Source organism: Vollenhovia emeryi, unplaced genomic scaffold, assembly GCF_000949405.1.
Source record: "Vollenhovia emeryi isolate VEMERY1.0 unplaced genomic scaffold, V.emery_V1.0 DF939151.1, whole genome shotgun sequence".
Classification (NCBI taxonomy): Eukaryota; Metazoa; Arthropoda; class Insecta; order Hymenoptera; family Formicidae; genus Vollenhovia; species Vollenhovia emeryi.
In genome coordinates, this window is record NW_011967215.1 from 508,390 (window position 1) to 531,192 (window position 22,803).

The 22,803-nt window shown below is 40.0% G+C and overlaps 3 protein-coding genes across 3 annotated transcripts; all 3 read left to right on the plus strand.

Annotated features, from left to right (window-relative positions):
• Positions 1 to 2,104: 2,104 nt before the first annotated feature.
• LOC105565570 (RNA polymerase II degradation factor 1-like) lies at positions 2,105 to 5,282 on the plus strand. Its single transcript, XM_012018872.1, has 6 exons — positions 2,105 to 2,413; positions 2,795 to 3,071; positions 3,360 to 3,592; positions 3,805 to 4,182; positions 4,907 to 5,115; positions 5,198 to 5,282. The coding sequence occupies exons 1-6, from the start codon at positions 2,105 to 2,107 to the stop codon at positions 5,280 to 5,282; spliced, it is 1,491 nt and encodes a 496-aa protein (XP_011874262.1).
• Positions 5,283 to 7,618: 2,336 nt separating this feature from the next.
• On the plus strand, positions 7,619 to 12,071 carry LOC105565502. Its single transcript, XM_012018754.1, has 3 exons — positions 7,619 to 7,639; positions 9,802 to 11,395; positions 11,467 to 12,071. The coding sequence occupies exons 1-3, from the start codon at positions 7,619 to 7,621 to the stop codon at positions 12,051 to 12,053; spliced, it is 2,202 nt and encodes a 733-aa protein (XP_011874144.1). The 3' UTR covers positions 12,054 to 12,071.
• Positions 12,072 to 15,328: 3,257 nt separating this feature from the next.
• On the plus strand, positions 15,329 to 21,407 carry LOC105565571. Its single transcript, XM_012018873.1, has 2 exons — positions 15,329 to 15,418; positions 17,481 to 21,407. Exons 1-2 carry the CDS (start codon positions 15,329 to 15,331, stop codon positions 21,405 to 21,407), a joined length of 4,017 nt encoding a protein of 1,338 aa, XP_011874263.1.
• Positions 21,408 to 22,803: the final 1,396 nt, after the last annotated feature.

Here is a 22,803-nt window from a genome sequence, read left to right on the forward strand (position 1 = left end):
GTTTGATCGCCTCAATGATATATCACGTTCCCAGGAGATTGCGTTTTAATAACCGACTTTTTTCCACCTGTTAATTTCCCACTAACGACACAGCATCTTCGACGCGTCTCTTTCTACGAAAAACATTAGTTTCCCGCCGTCCATTTAATGGATGCAAAATAAATCGTTCCAAGCGAGATAATGCTGACTTATCTATTAATCACAATTACACAAAATTATGATCTTTTCTTTTATGTGTCTTCGCAGTGCGCAACGTCGCGTCGGCAGTTTTGTATATAATTGTACAGTTATGCACCGGTCATTTTCCCTTCAATCAGTACTTTTTATCTCATTTGAATATCAATATTATATAAACTATCGAGTATTAATATTTTGTTCAAAACGCTATTTATATTTTCAATATTAGTTCTAATTCGCTTCGGATTTCGAGGTAAATTTTATTTGTAATTTTATATGTCGTGTACTTTTATATTATATCATTTCTTATTTTAATTGATTTTATATTGTATTTTATACTCAAGTCAAAAAATTTTTTTGTATTATACATAAAATTGTATAATTGTAATCTTGAATTTTGTCACAGGTCATCGTGCTTGAACGTGATTTTAAAAGGCAACAGTTACTGATATTATTTCTACAGCAATCATTTCGAATGATAATTATAAAAGTTTGAAGACACGATCAAGTTGTAATATTAATAGATGCAAATAAATTGGATGTAGCGTTTTCGAGACACGTGTTAGTCTTTTCTTTGAAATGAAATCTAGTCGCATACTCTGAAAAATCGAGGAAGCAATTTAACGAATATCTTCACTTTTACTCGCATCGCGATGGTGTTCTGTACTGTGTGGTCCACGACCGACACGGATTATCACACACGCTTCGATAAAGTGAAGTGTAGCTCTACAGGAGATACATCTGGTAGGGATAAAGGCTATATAAGAGAACGCACGTCTGATTCGGTTTTATAGTAGAGCTAAAGTCCTTTGTGTCGTGTCTGTATTTTTTTTTAATATATTTTAAACATGGTAAGTATGGCCCCGTTATGTTGATGTTTCCACTTCAATACTTTAGTGGGATAATGCCGCACATTATATAACTGTCGTGGGAAAGAAGTGCATAACTTCGCTGTCAAAGAGGAGAGAAGAGAGTTTTATAACAGAGTTTCATATCGATTTCGTAAAAGGACAAATAAAAATGTTGCGCGAAGGATTCGCTGTCAGAGAAATGTATGAAACCCGCCAGTTCTTTTTGTACAACAAAATAAAACAAAAAGTTATCTCCGCTGTCGGTAATACGTTCCACTAAATTTAAAAATATCTGGAGTAATATTTCAAAGTTTCGTTATATAAATTTCTAAAAGCGCGTAGCTCTTTCCTGGTACGCGACACACTGTAATGCATGCCTGAAAATTCGTCTAGAGATAATAAAAAAAAGAGGAGAAATGTACATGTATGTATGTGGCGATACACGTGCTCGAGGGAGGGAGCAGCCCCGCCCGTGGCGGGACAACACAATCTATATAAGAGTGGTCCATGCCGGATGTTTGACCCAGAACTTCGCGTGCAGTGAAAGTGTGCCCGGTGCAAATACGTTTTTGCCGGAAACGATAATGGTGAACGCGCAATATAATTAATTGTTAAAACGCGTGATCGCTAATCGCTTCGCAAACCGATTATCACGCATTGTTTATTAGGGATTATTAATTTTTTCCCCGCTACATCTCTGTCTATATCTACGAATTGATCAATTGATTTTCGCTTTTATAAGCTATTCGTAGTTGCATGATAAATTTAACAAAAAGATTTCTTAAGTAGTTAACCTCGTGAATTTTAATGAATCATACTGCAATTTATTGAGTCCAACTTTCAACATAATTTGATACGACCGGTGTTTTTTCTTCTAAATATTCGTTTAAATATAATGATATATTTCTCTTCTGTATGCATCAAGAAAGCAATTAATTTTTTATTTACACAGCACATGCCAATCAAGTCATTTATATTTCATATTTGAAAGTCATTAGTCAATTTTATACTTGAAGCTTATAGATTATTGCAGGTTTATGCACAATCGGGTGACGAATTAAGAAAAAAAAAGGAAAATGAAAGAGCTTGGTAAACAGATGATTGACAGTAATTTTAACTTTCTCTCTCGATTACAGAAAGTCTATTTAATATTGGGTCTGCTGGTAGCAGCGACGTGTGCCGAGAAGAAAATTAATTTAGAAGATATAGAGAGAGATAATCTGAGGGCGGAGGGTAAGACCAAGCCCGAAAGCATCCAGACTGATGAGACGAAATATATCGCCAAGCCCAATCAGCAGCAGTATCAAATACCAAGCCAATATAATACTTTGAGTCATCCCGAACTGTACGCCCCACCTCAGCAACTTCAGGATATAAAATATAGCGTAAGATATTAATCAAAGGGCCTATTCTGTTAACGATATCATTATGTGCTTTGCGCAGCTTTTAACGACGTTGTTAACGTTCACAGAATAGGCCTCTAAATGCCGTGATGCGGAATTTTAAGAACTTTTACTTTCTCTTAATCACGTTTCTACATCGACATAAAAATTATAATATAGAAATTATTATAATAGAGCAGTTTTATAACATACTATCGTACAGTATATGTGTGCGTGCGATATGTAGAAGACAAATAATATTAAAGAGGAAAAGAGTTACACAACTGTAAAATAATGATGTGTATTTAATTCTATATCTGTCATATAAAATGATGCTGTCATCGTTCATTAACTCTTGCATCTTCTCTGTTCCGTTATCGTTAGCAGGTGCCACCTGAAGAATACGTTCAACCCAATCAATATGCTGTACACGAAGCACAATACAAGCAACCAAGCCAAATTTTGCCACAGCAAAATATTCCGCCGGTACAATATTACAGCGGATATCAACAGCAAGTGGAAATACCAGCTAAAGGCATTGCTCCTATCGCCTTCGAACACCAGAAATTAAATTACCAACCGGAAATAGCAGTGGGCAATCACATTCAAAGTGTTCAACAGAAAGCAGTCACGGAAAAGTACACGAAAACTGTCAATAAAGGTAAAGAGCGCGGACATGAAACGTTTCTAGCATAATGTACTACTATTGTCTAAATTTATATTCAAATATTCTAAATAATAATATTTATATAAAAATTATAAATTAACAATGCAATGAAAAAATTGCTTCACTTAAACATTTAGAAAAAAAGTAATAAATGTTTGGAAGTTTGTCTTGTAAGTCAAGAAAGAGGAAGAAGAAGGATAAAATCGCTCAATAGAAATAAAATATTTGAATACTTATTGGAAAACGATACCAAATATTTAATTAAGTGTCTTTACTTTGCAGAACCTCTTTACATCGATGTTCCAGTGACACAATTGCTTCCCTATTATCCCTATTTAGATAATAATCCTTTGGTGGGTCTGAAAGGAGTTGGACTGGCCCAACCTCCGCTACAACTGGCTGCCAATGCGGCTCAACAAATTCCCTTGCCCCTGTACGCCCCCATATATAATCAAAATCAATTAATCCCTCCTGTAAAATCACCTTACGTCGGGCCAGTAGCGTTTACGACCAAGGTAAGATTAATTTGCGCGAATGCAATTTTCCTAAGTAAATTTTTGTGCAAATGGCTATTCAGCAACAATGTCACAATATCGCGATTAAGAGAGAAAACGACTTTCTTCCTGCATAGTAAACAGATTCGTGAATATTTTAGCATCGATTTAAACCGGTCGCACATTAGCTTCTCGATTCCGTCTCATTCGTCATACGATCCTGAATATTTCAGACGCCGAAGGGATCGACTTATGCAATCCCAGGTATACCGAAAAAGAAGATCAGCCCTTTGTACGTGCAACCCCAGCAGCCGCTAGCTCAAGGAAAGACCCTGTTGCACACGCAAGCTTACATCGCGCCTTCGCATCCGCAGTATGTGCAGCAATTAGTTTACACGCAGCCTGGCTTAGTTTACAGCGATCCCGCTGCTGCTTACAGTGATTTTTACGCTCGTCTACCAGCCTACATTCAGGATAACTACCTTCGCGGACAAGTGAATCAATATCAGACGCAGCAACAGTTGTACGTCGCGCCGCCAACTGGCCACGAAGCGCCGAAGGAAGTCTTGCAGGAGCAGATCAGCCAGGACCAGCCACAGAATTATATCAAGGTGGGTAATAGACCGAAATACACTTCAGTGTCATAACTGATATTTCACTCAGCGTGATTTATAGCTTGCGTGACTACGTTACATTTATCAGAAATCGGTGTTTTGTAATGGAAATGACAGCTTTACATAACTGTCGCTTTACTCGCCGGGGTTATAATTAGAGGTTTAAATTGGTATCGTTAACGGAGTGACATCGCTATCTAATTAGCATAGTTTAATTACTTCTTTCACCTTACGCTACTATAAATCGTTTACGACAATTGTTTTCCATTAACTCTATTATTTTACACATTAAAACATATGATACTTTTTATAAAATAATTTAGTATATGTTTTGCGAAAATAATTTTAAATTAATGTACATTTTATGAAAACGAAATGAAATACATCGTAAATAATATAATAAAATCATCCTGGCTTACGAGCAACAAGACAAATATTGCACGCTCTACTTTTCTTTTTCCTTCTGTTTTATTGAGATATTTGTGTGTATCGAAATAAGAATAATAAAGAACCTTGTGAAATCTTTTTTTTCCGAAGAAATAAGGACTAAAGAGCCGTGACAGGATGTTAGTGTCTAAATATTTCTTGTTTTAAAGAATCTTTTTTTATTTATTTATTGTAAATCTATATTGCCATATTCTGTGGAATTGCTTAGAACTCTCTTTTAATCGTCTCAATTCACGCACCACAGAAATTGTAACTTTGTTATATTTTCAAGCAGGTGCCTGATGAGCCCAAAACTCATTTCGTACCGCCGCAATTCCCTCCGTATGACTTCAAAGCCGGTAGTACGCAACTGGAAGCTGTTCGGAGCTCCTTTGAAGACGAGCAGGCTCCGCCGGTGCAAGATCATTCCTTGCCCTCGGAGCCAAGGTCGTTACTTGACACGTACATTCCAAGCCAAGTCATTGCTGCGCAGGACAGTGCCAGGTATGTAGCATGAATAATAAGAATGCCAGAGTACCAGAGTACCTCATTACTGCAATTGCCTGCCGTAACTATATCCTTTCAGGTACAAAGAACGACCGATACAGCTGGAAGGGGGCTTCCTCCCGTCGAAAGCGAACTTCGCGCTTAAGAAGCGCAAGTCCGAGTGACGAGAATCGCCGTGAGTGGCATGACGATTGTCGTAGACACAAGGGGTCAGTACACTTTGGAAATGATTACTAGCGATCATACGAGGACCCAGGCATATGCGGACATCGAGGATGTGTCGTCTGAACAGAGGTCAGCGGCGTCATCGCATCTAGTCTTTCATTGCAGATCATACAAAAGCTTTTTATACTGTTCTCTTTTACATTTGTGAAGACGTGTCCAGTAAACGGCAAATACTTTGTTTACAATTTTTCAATAAAGTTTAAAATAAAAAAACACAGTTGGTCGTACCTCTCCTTCAACTTGTAAAATAAGAATACAGAAATGCATATATAGGATTTATTAATTATGTATGTATTCTGTTAATTATAATAATATAATCTCACATAAAACTATTCTTTTTATTTGAAAGTTATTATTTTGTACGTTACCTTGTGTAAATTATTTCGGATGCGTACAACTGAAAATTCGAATAAACGTAAATTTGCATAGCAATGTGTGAGATGTTTCCGGTATTATTCACTTGTGAGTAATATTTCTTCTAACAAATGTTTCTAAATTATAGATTATTAATGATCAAGATACTCTTCAATATTAAAAAAATTTTATATTTGACATTTTTTAGTTCAGGTATCAAATACTTCTATATTTTATTTATTAAATAAATATCTAATACATTTAATAATCAGACAATTAAATCCATTAACATTATGAAACTATTTTTTGTAATACAATTATTAATAACCCCGTAACAAAACAGGCATACATAATTTTTGCTGAAAAATCTATAATAATAAATCAAAAATGTTTCAAATACAATGTATTTTGTTGGTCCACCGTCTAAACTTTAATATGCACAATTGAAAAATGTAATAGAATTTAATTTTGTGTTTCTAAGATACAATAAAGAAACTTGGTTAATTTTTAAATGATGTATGCTTTCTTCCCCTTACGTATTTTCATTGATTTCAATTTCTATTGTACTAACACTATAATAAACTAGCAAAGTATATTGCGTTATGTTTATTCTTTCCGTTCATCATTATAGATATTTAAATACATGGAAAATTAAGTGCTGCTCTTTTTAATGCGCGGGACTGATTATAATCTTCTGTCTTAATGTTCTAATCTCTTCTTGAAATAATATTTAAATTTTGCAACATAAAATTATTAAACAAATACATAAAAATGTAAAACATTTACGGAGTCTCTAGTGATAATACATAACGTATCAAAGGAATCTCGATATTAGGATGGTAAATTGATGGAGCGTTTCAATTGCGCGATAGAAAATATTTATCTTCTGCCATTAATAGGTGACAAGGCCACGCTTGTTGGCTTCTTTCTAAAGAGGGATAATATATGTTACCTATTATACGATGTTATTACGAGACGTGTATGATTTGCAATGACTATGAAAATTTTATTAATTCGCCGCATCGAGTACGCGGACACAACAAAGTTATTTATCGTCGTGTCTAATAAGCTCGTCCGGGATTAGCTCTGACAGTTAATGACAGTATTTATGGCAGTTTACGATGTAAATTTAGACAAACTGCGTTGACACCGAAAAGTAGATTCAACTGATGAAGGTACATCTAATATTAAGAAACATACGTATGCAAGTATTTACGCGAGCGCGATGTATCATCGGAGAGAATATCCGCACGAGAAAGCTGACGCTACGAGGATGAGCCCAGCGGTGTAGGCGCGCAAAATTAATCACTTGAAATTCTGGCTACTACTTTGTTATTAATGTCATCGTGCACGGGACACTTTCTTTTACCGCAAATGTATAATTTACCAGAATCTTCCGCTGATATTCCGCGATATATTCAAACGAAAGTGGAAGCGACACGCCGTATGCATTTCGTAAATCATGTCTTCGGACTTATTACAATACATTCTTGTGAATGACACGTGATGAATGGATTTTTCATAAATTGCTAAAATCTATCTTATGTTACGAATTTCAGATTGGCAATGTGTTGTATCAAACGACGCGCACCATTTCGTTCCTCGATATCCTGCTGCATTCTAATGCAAAAAGCTCCCCTGCTAATCCGGGTTATAACGATGTTTATTTGCGTAATGCAAAGAGAGTAAAGAAGTTTGCGCGATCGGTGCATCGATTTGTCAGACGTCGTTACGCTACTGGCAGATGTCTTCCCGTATCGAACGCGAATAGCGTTCGTCTCACTGTGGTGAAACTATAATGATGGTGTCCTTCTCACACCAGAAGCGAGGGCATATAAGGTGGGATGTTCCGGCCTCAGCTTCATCAGTACCAAACACACACGACAAGTCCGCCAAGCTAGCAGGTTTAAGGTCGGCTGTCATGAGTTTCGCTAGGATCTACGTGAGTAATCGAGTCAAACTTAATGTATTTAGAGCCTTCTCTTTCCCCAAATTCCTGTACCATCTTATTAAGTGGTGGCACAATTAATATTCATTACATTATAACGTACTGTATATCCTTTAATTGTATTACGAATTGTCCAAAATTATATTTGCTAGAAATATCCTTCACATATCGGTTTGTCATTCTTGTTATAACTTATAAAGTTGTTAATTAAAATTTACTTTTGGTTTTCTGTGAGTTATCAATGTTACATTTCTTACATAGTGACGTGTTACATTTTCTTGAATTTAACATCTCGCTGTGCAAAAATATGTTAAGAAAATATATCTTTGTAATAACACATTTTTTCGCTGTATTCCCCTTCCTTAATTATTTCTTTTTATTCCTTTGTATCTGTATAACAACACCATTGAAATGAAAATAACAATTTTCGCACTACATGTTAGTATTCTCCACTAACGATCCTAAAATAACGTTTCTTTATCATTTTAATAATAAAACTGCAAATTGTGCTAAACGTTACCGACACAATTACACATAATTGCGAAGCTAACAACCGCATGCTGACTTCAGTACAAATAATATATTATTGACAGGAAATGACCGTGCGTGGAAATTCGCTGTTGTAGATGTTCAATCTAAATTTAATAATCTGCTGAAGTTTTAATGCCGAAAATCCGTGGAAAATATTTGGACGAAAACACGTCACTCGTGAAAGATTTTTCGCAACATTTCCAAAAAATCTTTTTTCTCTCGATCGAACAAACGCTTCCTGGACTCGACCGGACGTAATTGCGGTGAAAGTGCCGTGTATTTTTCTCCCGATCGCCCGGTCCATACATGAAGAGGCGGTGGTAAAGTCAGCCACGGCAGATGCTCTTGAGCAAGCCAGTGAAAGTTCGCGAGGAGGATGAGCCACGCATCTCATCTCGCGATTCGCCGCGGCAAGCAATCCCAAACGCACTTTTCGGCATTAGGTAACACTGCGATTTCGCACCGACGGCGACGTAACGTGGACATCCGGCGAGATACGCGTGAAATTTGACGTCTCTTCAATTGCGACACGCCGCTCGCGTTTTTACATCTCCGTCGCCACCAATTCCGAGTTGATTGACGAGTTGACGAACGGCCGCGGTCGGTCACTTCGACGCGCTCTATGCGCATCTATTTTCATCGCGTGTCGCGCGCTGAATATTTATTGGATCATTAATGTCAGAATTGTAATTTGGGAGCAGTTGGCATGGTTGCTTCAGAAAAATGGAAAAAAAATCTGATCGATTAGATAAATATACATGTACCGCTGTTTAAAGACAGACATGATTTATACACATACGGTTCTGAAAGATTTTAATGCTGTACATCATATAAATTATTTACATTTTATTTGCAATTATTTGAGTTTTATATTTAATTCCAATTTAATTTTCACTTTCGCATTCTTAACTTCTGTATATTTAAAAAAAAATGTTTTAATTAATTTCCTAATTTCTCTCAATTTCTCCAAATCACTTTTACGCAGCTTTATAAAGTGAGAATAATTTAATCCACGATTCCTCTATTAACATAATTTTAATTAACATTTCGATATAAGTGCTTAAACAATTTAAAATGTGACCCAGTTCTTAAAGTCATTAATAAATTCTTATCGATACGATTTATAACAGTTCGAACTTTTATTACTCAACTGGAAAGCAATATTTTCATCCATCGTTACCTGTAGATTGCGACGTTGACGTTTAAAGAAAGCGGTGAAAATCGCAAGTGCGCAACGAATGAAACCCGTTTTAACGATGTTGACCGACACACTTGACTCTGACCCTACAGGAATATCTCCCCATATCTTCAGCTCTACTTCCCTCTTAGATCGCAATTGTGCGCTCGTTATTTTCGTAATTACATATAACCGGATTATCGTCCCGAAGATACTTTCGTAGAACATGAACATTATGTCTGATTAATGTATCCTTTTGGAAACGTATCTTATCATAAAGGACATTCAAACCGGTGTAACTTAACCGGCATATTTCTTCGGGACGCTCCTAGTACACGTTCGCCGAATATGGGAAGGGAAGTGAAAGTGAGATCGCCATTGCCGTAGATCGATGGCCAACACATTGTTACATCTGGCGCGATTTCTTACACGTGTCCCTGACTTTCAGATCGCCGCATTCCTACTGATATACGGGCTCTGCAATGCGGAGACTACCGGAAGCAGAGAGACCAAGGTGAACGACTCGGACAGCATTGACCGTTTCGTTGCCGATGATGCTTGGGACGTCGAGAGGGGGAGAGAGGGGGAGAAGGAACCACGGGAAAACGCCCAAGAGATCCTACCGATCCTACCTCCGATAATACTTCTGGACTTCGATAACAGCACGGTCGACGATAACGCGACCGATGAGAAGTCGAAGCGCACCGTGAATAACGGGCTCGGTTACGGCTTCGACCGGAATTCCCTGCATAATCCGCGAAAGTACAATTACTACTTTCCCGCAGGAAAGACTGGAACCACCGTGAGCATAGAGGAATCCATCAGCCCGTTTCTTCCGAGGACCATAATAGAAAAAATACCACCGGGCAATCACAAATCGGTTTCCGACTCGTTCGCGGACTTTGAACGTACCCGCGGCTCGGTAGCCTCGAGCTACCAATATCATTACAATCCCACGACGAAGTCACCGCCGATATTTGGACAGCGAACAAAGTTGACGAAGACGTCTGACTCCGAGCCTTATCAAGGTTTCGTGCCGATTGCGAGACCCGTCGACGCGTATTCAAACGTAGACTATCAGGACGGCGCGTACGCGTCCACAACGCCGCAACCTTTGGCGTTCGGTTCCGCGGAGACAGCAACGGAGACGGGTTACGCCACTCCGAGTTCGCAGAGTTACACAGCCTCCAGTTCGAGTCGGTACACATACGTCACTCCGAGTTCGCCGTCGTACGTCCAAAGATATCTGGGACAGAGTTCTCAGCACGCGATAAACGTGCAGGATAGGCCGAAACAAAGCGCAGCAAAATCGTCGACGTCCAGTCCCCCCGAAGCCGCTGCTCTCCTGGGGCAACTGAATCCTCACAATTACCAGGCTCGGCCAGGCTTGAGCACGGCGGAATCGTCGACTGCCCGACCCGACGACGTGTCCAGCTATCCGGAGAACGCTGGGCCATTCCCCGGTCTACCCCGATATACAGTGGAAAACGGTGTCAGATACGAGAACAAGATATTTTGGAAGTATCCAGACGGTAGAGTGTCCGACGTGCCGCCTAAGACGTACGAGACTTACTCCGAGTACCCGTCGTTGGCGGCGTTACGGGCCGCCAAGACCCAGGACGCATCGCAGATCTACGAGTCCGCCTCCACGGAGAACAGCGTGATGTCGCAGGGCCCGGTGCAATTCCCAATCGCGCCGGAACCCACCGGTTCACGGACTCCGTTCATCTCGGCGAGTTCCCTGTCCCGCCTGCAACAGCAGCAGCAAGCGTTTCGGCAGGGCTATCAGAACTTTATCGGCCAGAAGCAGGCAGTTTCGCAGCAGGCCAAGGCCGGCAGCGGGGTCTCGCCCACGTATTCGGTCCCTTCGACAACCCTCTCGCCGTTAAGGGACTCTCTCCAGTCGATTGGAAAAGTTCCGAAAAGTCGGTACGAAACGTTGAGGCGTCCGGTCTCGAAGTACATGGTGAACAGTCCGAATGCGGAATACATTGACAACATGGAGAAGATTGCGAGACCCACCAAGCTCTTCACTCAATCTGGTAAAGCTAACACTTAATGATTTAAAGATATACGTGTGTGCACGACTACTTGAGAATTATATTTTTTGCAGGTGGCGGCAACTCGGGCAAAAAGATTAACGCGGCAGGAGGCAAGAATCTGGATAGCTACACGAATCTGCAATATTCGGACTTGCTGAACTACAATCCATCTATCTCGCAGTACATCAAGAATCCCGCATCCATCCTTAACGTGCAGCCAACCTTCGTGCAAGCTGGGAGCTCTCTGATACCAGTGATCATTCTAAGAGTGGACGGCGTACCGCCCATACAACCCAAGGCCATGCCGAACGTGAATTTGAAAGCCCTGCTGCAGCAATATCTCGTTCAATACGCCAAAAGTATCGAGGAATTGGCGCGACAGACAAGCTACGACCTCGGTGACGATCAAGCCCCGAAGGATCAAAGTCCGTTCTCCACGAACCCTCTGCGCGAACTGGCACGATTGGCACCAAACGGCGGAGACTTGGTCGGCAATCCTACGGAATCCTACACCGGCAAATCGAGTTACGAGGCGAGCAACCTGGACGCCGAAAAAGATCTCTCGGGCGGAAAATATGGCGAGCGCACGGCGGTCCGACCGAAAGTGAAGAGCGTGCAGATCATAGAGGATCCAAGGCTCGCGAATCATAGGCTTTAGAACGAAATCACGCGTTTACGATAGAGAGCCGCGGAGACATCCCTTGACTTTTGTGCTCTATGAGAACTCGAATCATTTCGAAATATATTAGATACGCTATAACGTTCAGATCGATATACTTATTTTTAAATGTACCATTAGAAGAAGAACAAAATTTGGGAATTAATAATCTCGGTGTTAATCGACAAAAATGAAAACTTGTAAGATAAATCGCGCGCTTTTACTCGCGTTCAAAGAATATTAAAAATACAACATGTTGCGCAATGTACGATAAGTGAATGGAACACGAAAGTTAAGCCAAAATGATTAAGCAATACGACATTAGCTACCGACTACGACATCAAATCTGGAATACGAAAGTTTCCACGTGGAAAGATATTTTTTTTACATTATTCTTTATCTTTAAGTATTAAATAATTGCAATGTACATTATTTGGCACATTACGATTTGAGAGAATGAAACGCTTCGTGCCATGAACCGATTTAAGAAAACGTCAACGAGATAATAATAATAATAATCGGACGTTAGTGATATGGTAGTATTTATATCGTGGGATTGTGCAATGTATTATAATGCATACAAACGTACCTGTGTGCGCTACTGATTTGCTGAGAACACGCAAAGGTTTTTTTCCCTAATATTAATAAACACTTTTGCCGTTCTCGGAAAAGCAGTAGTAAGCAAAGCACATTTGTTGCTCTGCGAATGTACCTACGAAAAATCAGCCAAATTTCTACACTTCAGAAAGGTACCTTACAAATCATAGTGCTTAAGTCCTATTACTCAATTTAATATGACTACAACTTGTATACCGCATTATTATAACTAATAAGAAACGAATTTTTATACAAATCAGATTTGTATTATTGTGTGCCTCAGTTTTGTACGTAAATTAGTTATTTTTTTTTAAATATAAATCGTTTCGTTGTGTACTCTTTGTCGGCGATAACTTTCGGCAGTTGCATTTTATTTTTTGTTATCCCTAAATATTGGTTAATCTACATAAAATTTTGTGGTATACTTCACTCATAAGATTTTTCCCTTTTAAATGTATGATAATATACTTATTCATTTAAATAAATATAGATGCATGTAAAAGTTATTCGAAAGTAGGAAGCTATATAGTAGTGGTTATATATACTGCTATAGAATTATATATAAACTATAATCAAATTAACCGCTAAGACATAGTTTTCTACTTTGATCTATTTTTAGTTTCATAATGCTCTGTGACTTATTTTCCTCACTCAAAATTGTGAAGTGTAATTTAAAAAATTTCTGGAACAGAATTTTCTGAAATGATTTCAATACAACATTATACAAGTTTTACTTATTTCCAAAAACTTCCCGAACACACGTATTTCCAAAAGACGACTTAAAGACGTTTTAAAGATGTCTTTTAGACATGCGTGCCACACGGGTTACCAATGTGTTCTTTATAACAAATTTTATGGAACATATTATATTAAATTAAAAGTAATCACAGAAGGGGCTCAGAGCATAGACAGAATTTTAGTGTCAATAGAAAGTCTAATTGAAATAGAAAATGAATAGACGTTTTGGTCCTAACTTTTTCACATTTTACATTATCGACTGCGTAATTTCTTGTATTAATTATATTCTATTATCTTCCATGCGCTAATTTATATCCTTTCCTTTATACTAAAGATGGTCCAGTTAGGACCGAAAGGTCTATTCATTTTCTATTTTAATTAAACATTTTTTTACACTATAACTCTGTCTAGGCTCTGAGCCTCTTCTATGATTACTTTGATTTTTATCATACGAACATTGTTGTTTATATTAAATTAAATTAAGTTCCATTTTTGGGCTGGTTAACCATTGAAATGAAATTGTAAAAAGTATTGATGACACAATTATTATTTAATTAATAAAATTTTAATTCAACCATGTTAAATATAGGTATGCAATGTTAAGAATTAAAAATTAGAACAAATTTCTTCCAAGATTATTGCTAGGAAGTATCATTTCCGAATTGGCCGTAGAAGCTGCAGTTATAAGGCAGTTCCAGGATATCCTGTACAACATGTTACATGAACAACGTAGGTATCATCTTGTTACTGGAAAAGGCTGGTAAATGCATGTTAGACTGAAGCTCACTTATTAACTTTTCCCAATAATCATACCACATATATGTGCGTTACATGTGCAAGTAAAGTAAAAGTTTTTGCCTTAACAGAAATTGTTATCGACCCGCGCGCATCGAGCGGCTATCGGGCGCTATTACGCATTTACTCGATACGGACAACGCGTAAATGCGCTTATTTGCGAATGCCGATGTGCGCGCGGGAGAAAAGTACAATAATCCGAAATTATTAATATAAAAGATAACAGCGGCGCGTGCGGGCGTGTCTTGGAGATACACATCGATGTCGACCGGTGCCGTTGAGCCGCAATTAACGCTAATTGTCTGGCAGGCGCGTAAAAAAAAAGAGTCTGGAGTCCGCTCGAGCCATTGTTAATTCCACGTTTTCACAACGGACAGGCTCCGGCGATATCTACGTTGCATCTACGGCAATTGCGGCACGGCAATTAGGCGCGAGGCATTAAACCGCTGAACGCTCGGGCACGAGCGCGAGCGATTCCGCACGCAGGGAGGAGATCGGCTCGTGTTCATTACACACGGACGTGCACCTTCGTTTCCACGGCGCGCATCGGGAGGAGTAGGCGCATCGGGCATAATGCGTGTGTTCTAGAGCGCATAAAACTACAGCGGTAAAAGTACTGACGAGAGAATACTCGGGCACGATCCAGTCGATCGGGAGACGAGAACCGGAGGCTGCAAAGCGCCGGAAGTGTAGTATGCACTTCGGATTGAGTTCTCGCGGTTGCCGGCGAAAAACAAAACGACGCTATTCCCGGGAGAGAAATCCTCGGATCTCTCCTATTATAATCGGCAGCACCTCGCCGATTACAAATAAATATCTCGCGACTGCCCTTCCTCTGCAGTTCACGACGCAATTGGTGTCCCTCGGACAAATTTTTTAATAAAGCGACCCGCAATGTAATTTTGCGAGTTGCACGTCGCGAGCGCGCATCTCTTCGTTTCCGTACAATAGCGATCCCGCTGCTCGAAATTCCATAGTAATGGCCAGCGGCCGCGTCGCATGATACACCGGACAATACTTCAGCAGGCGCACTCGCGTGTCGCAAATGAAAGTCTCCTCTGCGGCTGTGTGGTGTATAAGATAATATTTAGAACGATATTTTTCACTTGGCCGCCGGACTGTATAAAGAAAATCGCGTATCTACTATGTGGCTCAGTTCTCGCGTGGAAGTTCACCACGCGCGTTCCTTGAGATTACCAAGCGAGGATACGGGGACGAATGGTCGTAATCAATGTGTACGCGTAGTACAGTGTGGCGCATGCATCTCCTTTTCGTTTAATGTTTCATCTCTGGAGGAACCTTAAAAAGTCTAACTTGGACGAAAATGATTTTTTATTATGTAAGTACTTGGTCCGGAGTACTTTGTGAAAGTGCGAAGTTTTGGTGCGGTGATGAACGAAATCTGTTATTTGATCTCTGGTGTGGATAAATAGGAAACAGTCGGTATATTAACAATTTGAATATTAAATGCAATGGCGCATTGTTTTTGCAATTTGAGTGAAATTGTCGCTATAATGTGAAATGGTGTGAAATTTTTTTTTAAACATAAATGTAATATATATTTCTCTCTCTCTCTCTCTCTCTCTCTCTCTCTCTCTCTCTCTCTCCATATATACAAAATACACAGAGAAAAGAATACAAAATTATATATCTCTTCATCGCTATTTCTTTCCTTCAAGCAACTTACATTTAATTTTTGCGATTTTTTAATTTAATGTTCATATATTTTATAAATTTTGGCTGTGAAATTATATTATAAAATTTATAGAAATAAATGGGTATTAACAAATTGCTATGAAAAATACGTTGTAACTGTGCATATACCTTTTTCTCTCCACGCATATCTATATATATGTATATTTAATGTATGTAGTATGTTTTTTGTGTTTAATATTTTTTATAAAATAAGAGTAGAATTTTATTTTGCTATAAACTAAGATAAATACGTTTCACATATAAAATACATGTGATAAAGAATACTTTATTTACTTTTATTAACTTTTATTTATGTCTTTACATTATTTAAATATAAAAATATATCGTATTAAATACACAATGCAAGTATATTTTTCTAAATTATTTACATAAAAGTCGTTATCTAAAATCTGCATAAAATTACAAACAATATTATGGTAGAAAGATTGCACTTTTTTCTCGTTTGTGTACTTTCACTTTAATATATTATACATATTGTTTGATACGATAATTAAAAAAATATAATGTATGCAAAATTATGCGAATGCTATAAATGATTAAAAACTTACCGTGCAAATGTTATCTTTAAATGTCTTTGATATAAGATCGACAAGACTGCTTCTAAACAAAAATATGCATATTAACGATGTCATATTTCGATCGACAACTTCGACCGACTTGTTTAACGATAGGCATAAAGAATAGTTTACATTGGCTCTGTTTTCTCCGCAATTACTTTTCACCGACACTCTCTAAACGGATAGGCTATATGTTAGCTGCCCGGATTTCTGCATTTTATGAAAGAAAAATGGTTTCTATGATACAATTACATACATTTCGAGCTTTGAAAATTGTTATTTGCCTTTGAAAATCATTACATTAACAATGACACTAGTATGGGTGCCCGTCATTGTCAAATAGCAACTCGAATGGCCATGAATCAGTGAGAAAGTCCACGAAGATTTGCTTCCGTGCACATCCAGTCCTTATTTCCATTGCACACGCTCGCATTTTACTTTTCCAGTCTGCTTTTCTTTTCTAGGTCATCTCCTTGACGAAACAGCAATTAATACTGCTTACTATCATGTCCAAACTTTGTAATGCATATATGCTACTTTCTTCTTTAGCGAGACTTACGATCAAAACTATATGAGATGTATCTTTCAGATCGCATAATTTTATAATAACTCGATTTCTTCGATGTTCATCACCGATTTATAATGATGATCATATTATAATTATTTTGCACATGCATGCCTTATAATCTTTATTTCTTATCACAAGATCAATACACGTTTTATAAAAATTTTATACAAGACTTTTTGTTGTACTGTCTCAAGTCATATTCTTTCAAATTTATATATGTAAAATAAAATGTATAAAATAAAAATTGTATTAATATATATACATTTAATTTTAAATATCACGTGTTGACATTATTATTTAAATGTATAAACTTGAGGTAATAATATAAAATTCATAACGCTCTGATGTGAAATCACAACAACAATGTTAATCATTGAATAATAATGTTAAGCAGTTGCTTAGTCAAATTACTAATCATTTCAAGCTTCAATTAATAGCTCTCCTCAACTTTCGTAGGTGATATTGCTGTTCCTCAGCTGGCCACAAACGAGATGCACAGAAAAGGCCGACTTGAGAGGTGAAGAGATCTTCGATCAACTTGCAACCGCCTCCGAGAACGTGGTACACGCTCTAAAGCCGAATGAAGTCTCAAAGGACCTTGAAGAGCAGGCCTCGAGGATATCGACGTCGATAGGCGCAACCGTGCGCTATGAAAATTCCAACGGCTTCGTGCCTATGGTACCGTCCGCCTTACCGTCCGTTTCGTACGACCAAGTTGACTCGCCATCGTCACAGACTGATGACCACGAACAGCGGAGGTTTGAAGAGAGCAACGCAACGACTGCCGTAAGTGCTCAAGAAAGCTCTGACGCGAGGGCGAAAAAGTTGGAAGAGGACTTAGCATACTCCTCGGAAGCGAGGATCTTCTTGAGTCTGCCTAGCTCACTGACGAATCGCAGGTCTTTCGATTTGCAGGATGAAAGGCATGAGTTCGAGCTGCTGAAGGTGAACAACGACACCCCCGCGGTGGCCAATTACCAGGAATTTTACGAGAACGTACGCGACACGGTGAACACCGCGACCACCAGCAAGTCCGGCAAACCTTCGAGGCGCCCGAACGGTGAGAGAGGGAAGAGGCTGGAGAACCACACCCGCAATTACGGTTCGCAACAAAGCAACGACGAGGATATTTATGCTCAATTCTATTCGTACAATAACGCCCAGGATACGAAGAAAACTGTTTACGGACAGGAGAAAGTCGCCGGTAATTATCAGCAGCAGAATACCGCGAACTACAACGGGCTGAGCGCGGCCAAACAGAGTGCGGCAGCGATCCCGTCCTCATCAAGGACGAATTACGAGGCCAACGAACTCGCGCATAGCGGAACTTATGGCGATGCGGTGGAATCGCCGAGGACACGCCATAGATTCATGAAGCCGGTCATAGTCGCCGAGCCGAGCAACCACAAAATAGACGTCAAGTTCAGCAGCCAGCTGCGAGACAGCGAGTTCGATAATGAAGACAAAACTTTGAGAAACCTAGAATCTACTAGCTCGGAGGCTTCGAATCACCATGATGCTTACAACAGCAACAACAGGCAGCGTAGTTATCACCGCACGGAGGACTCTAGAGATCTCTCGGACGAGAACACGGATTACTCCGATTACATTGACCGACAAAGACTGAAAGTGCAAAAAAATCGGAGACGCCCTACGTATCCTGACTCTTCCAGAAAACTTCCCAAAGAACATCGTGGCACGTTGAACGAGAGCTCGGAGGAGGGTAAGTATAGCTCTTCAAGACTGAAGTCGCAGAGGCATAGAGTGAAGGCAAACCCGTGGCTCAACGATCCCAGCGTAAATCATCAGGACGAGAGCGGCGAAGATGTTAGACACGACTCTAGGAGCGGCAGCACGAAAACAAAGAGTACCAATGTTCAATATGGATCCAGGTCGAAGAATACCAATACGTGGAATCAGATATCTCCAAATATCGAGATCTCTCATTCCAACGGGATCGAGTTGGATCAGTTGGAGAAGCCGAAATACGTCGTTAATTTGGTGCCCGTGGCGAACTTCGACCACGCGACCGCGTTAGGCGATAGCCAGGGTTTCGACATGTCCAACGCGATGCTGCAGAACCTCGCCACCGTCGCGCCGATCGGTGCTTTCAGCACGACGACGCCTCTCCTGAACACGCCTCAGCCTGTCCTCGCTCAGAATTTTGCGATATCGAAAGACCTGGTTTCCACGCCAGTGCCCGATATCATTGTCGGTCAGAACACATTCCAAAGTCCCGTGCACGCGGTTCTGCTCTCTCATCCGAGCGGCCAAAATAAGATCGCGGATACCCTGAGAGCGACCTACGTTCCGAGTACCATGACACCTGTATTCGCCCTCACGCCCGGCTTAACTCCGGCGCTGCAGAGCGTGAGTGTTCAGGGCGTGCAGAGCAACGTAACGCCACGAACGACCTTTGCCGTGGTGCCGCAGCCGACCATTCAGACGTACCCGAGTTTTCTGCAGACGCCGCTACAGGCAACTCAGATCCAGCTGAATACCCACGGATTGCAGGGTCAGAACTTGATAAATCACAATAACTTGCAGGTACAGAGTCTGCCGACAGCGCCCACGGTGTTATCCAGCCAGACGTTGCCGGAGGGCAGGGCCAACCTAGGGTCTACAGAAGTGCAGAGCAAGAAAAACACGTATCCCACTTCCGGCGCAAACTTCCTCGCTACCGCGAGTTTGGCCGTTGATCAGAATGAACAGAAGCAGACGGCTAACCAGTATTACGTGCAGAATCAGAATCGGCAGCTGATTCCGAATCAACAGCACTTGCAGGAACTGCAAGCTCAAATGAACAGGCAGCTGGCGAAGGGCGGTAGACTGTCCGGCGTTGTGTTGCAAGCCGCTGATAGCACGACTAGTCACTCGACCAATAACTTAAATTTACTCGGAGCAGCATCGGCGAGCGCTCATCTTCCAAATGTAGGCACGAAGACCGTAGAGATTGGGAATCCAAACATTAAACCGAACTTTGTCAACGCGAATGCTTATCAGACGATGCACTATCCGGCTGCTGTTTTGACGACACCCATCCCGATTTTCAGCACAATCGCCCCGGTTACTCCGCAACCCGCAGTTAATCTGCAGAATTACGTGAACTCTCTGACAGAGACCGGAGCCAAGATTAGACAAGTAGATGTTAGACCGTTGCAGCATCAAGAACGACCGGTGTTCAATCCAATCAATTTTGTCCCCAACGTTGACATTATCAAAAATCAGAACGCTCTTAACCACAAGTTGTCGAGCAACGAGCCTATTCAGCAAGGTTTGAATCTGGTGCCCGCTGTGCCCGGCGGAAACTTCTTCAAACCGTTCTCAGGGCAGAACGAGTTGCACATGAAGCCGAAGCTTGCGTCGGACTTGCAGAAATACGCCGAGGAGATGTTCAAGGAATCCCTGAAGACGATGTACAACTCGCAGAAGTGGAACAACGACCGGAGACCGGGAAATATTCCGAATAATTTAGAAGAAAGCGACTTGGCCAAATTGAGACACGAACTGCAAAAGTTAAGGTCTTCTTTGTCGGAATCAAAGTATAGAGATCTTCTCGAGGCGAACCAGAGCGAGAACAACATCCTCACAGCTGACGCGCCCAAACCTTCGGGCGGTAAAAAGAAATTGGACCCGCTGCTAGCGACCTTAGAACATCTGCTGAGGACGCGTCCAGCGGGACCGATACACATTTATCATGGCGAAATGAAACCAGGTCGCAAGCCTAAACCAGGAGATTCGAGCGTCGCTGGGAGCTCCAACTACGACTTCAACGACAACAGGCACTTGGAATTTCTCACGCCACCCAGGCCGGATCCATTCCGCTCGGAAAGTCCTTTCCACGAAAAGCCGATAAAGAAACGGCCAGGACTGAGATACAAGAACGGCCCGAGGAAACTAGCGAGGCCAGGCAATTCGTCGCATAGACCCGTTGGACTAGAAACATCTGCTGCCAATGTGGAAGTGTATCTGGATGGGACGCGTTACCGTAAGCCGCCTATAGATTATGATCCTGAAAACTTGGACTACGATCCTACGACGAGACACCGAACGTCCCACGATTCGACGTTCAAGCCGTTACCGGATGGCTACAGCCAAATCTTAAGGGAGATGAAGAATAACAAGGACTACGACATAAACCATCCCAGGATGCACAATCTTCTTAGTTTATTAATGAAAAACAAACAGTTGCCGAGCAGAGGCGCGCAGAATCATTTTCGCGACAGAGATCAATTAAGGCAGTTCACCGAGAGGGACAGGCGTCGACTGCAGCAGCAGTTTTACGCTGATGCCCTAAGGAATTACATGGACAGATCCGACGTCACGTCGCAGCCCGTTTTGGTCGCCAACGGAAATGTTTATTCGGGGAACGACACCGCGTGAATTTGTAATCAAAAGTACAAGCAAGACGTCGATCGCGCGATGCGTACGCAGGATCGACGCGCGAAATCGTAAATCTGCTCACGAAAAGACTAGAATTAATTAGATAGTACGTTTACCCCGCTCGCGGTAACGGACGATTTCCCGTCCACTTTGCGCATTAACGAATGCAGCATCACGCCAGTATCGAGCTGCGCTGTTCGCACTAAGTGTTTAATTACAGTAAGTAACGTTTTATACGGAAAATGTAAAATCGTTAGTATGACATGCGCTCGCACGGAATGTTCGGTTCGAGGGGAAAGGAAATTCGTCGGTCATCACTGTAAGACGCTGACAAGTATTGTATGTACATATTAAGTTAAACAAGAAATATATATGTCTTGTAATTTGCACGGCGTTTGTCACGCCTGCACTCTACCCTATTTTCTCTTCTCGTTGATTTTCTCTTTTCTCTTTCGCCCATCTGTGCCCAAGGACACGATAAATGGAATTGAAAACTAGATAGACTTTTTCTACACTGAGGAAAAATACATAGCATTTTGTAAGAGGTAAGTCACGTTTTTTATCCAACTAAATAGATATAATTGCATAGATTAGTTAACTTAGATGCATTACTCTTTCATTTATCTTTAATCTACCTATAGTCGTACCGTAATAAATAACGCGTTAATATCTTTTGATAAAATATGTTTTTAAATAGACACGGCAAACGATAATAAATGCATTTATTTCTAATATTTATGCAAAAAAGCTGCTCTAGAAATTGTTGTTTTTAATAAAAATGCAATGAGCATCCAATTTTTACATCAACATTCTGAAGGCGAGATGTTTTCATGGTTGCATTAATATTCATAGCAGTTCTTTTCAAGCTTTCCGTGACAAAATCGGATCAGGATTTTAATCTTTGTTATAAAACTAAACCAATGAAAATGTTTTGATCATCTGGCAGGGACTGTTCTTTTTAAAAACTGAAAAATTATGATCTCTAATGTTATATTTTTATTTATGAATATCGTAATATATATTTATTGAAAGACTGATTAAAAGAATTACCGATTAAAAATATTAAATATTAAATATTTTTAAAGAAAAACCGAGAAAAATTATTTTTATCACACATTTATATTATTACCAATTAAGATTTTAATTCTTGAACATTATCTATGCATAAAAAGTGTTAGGTAATGCAAGAAGAATGTCTCTCACAACTGAAAACAAAATTTGTTTTAATGATTACTAAGTGAATAATTGTTTTAATAATTTAAAATAATAATTTGTAAGTCTTTTATCATAAAGTTTTATCAAAAATTACTAATCTTGTATTCCTATTTTTGAAGAATATTATATTTCACTTTGTATGATCGTAGAAATAATACAAATCAGCAGTATGGCGAAAATA

What these genes read in the sequence shown, in the direction of transcription:
- LOC105565570 (XM_012018872.1), top strand. Translation starts at nt 2,105, where the DNA reads ATGAAAGAGCTTGGTAAACAGATGATTGACAGTAATTTTAACTTTCTC. An exon ending in CACGAAAACTGTCAATAAAG is followed by an intron (nt 3,072 to 3,359) that starts GTAAAGAGCGCG and finishes TTTACTTTGCAG; the next exon opens with AACCTCTTTACATCGATGTT. An exon ending in CAGTAGCGTTTACGACCAAG is followed by an intron (nt 3,593 to 3,804) that starts GTAAGATTAATT and finishes TGAATATTTCAG; the next exon opens with ACGCCGAAGGGATCGACTTA.
- LOC105565571 (XM_012018873.1), top strand. Translation starts at nt 15,329, where the DNA reads ATGTGGCTCAGTTCTCGCGTGGAAGTTCACCACGCGCGTTCCTTGAGA. An exon ending in CGAATGGTCGTAATCAATGT is followed by an intron (nt 15,419 to 17,480) that starts GTACGCGTAGTA and finishes CAACTTTCGTAG; the next exon opens with GTGATATTGCTGTTCCTCAG.
- LOC105565502 (XM_012018754.1), top strand. Translation starts at nt 7,619, where the DNA reads ATGAGTTTCGCTAGGATCTAC. An exon ending in TGAGTTTCGCTAGGATCTAC is followed by an intron (nt 7,640 to 9,801) that starts GTGAGTAATCGA and finishes CCTGACTTTCAG; the next exon opens with ATCGCCGCATTCCTACTGAT. An exon ending in CAAGCTCTTCACTCAATCTG is followed by an intron (nt 11,396 to 11,466) that starts GTAAAGCTAACA and finishes TATTTTTTGCAG; the next exon opens with GTGGCGGCAACTCGGGCAAA.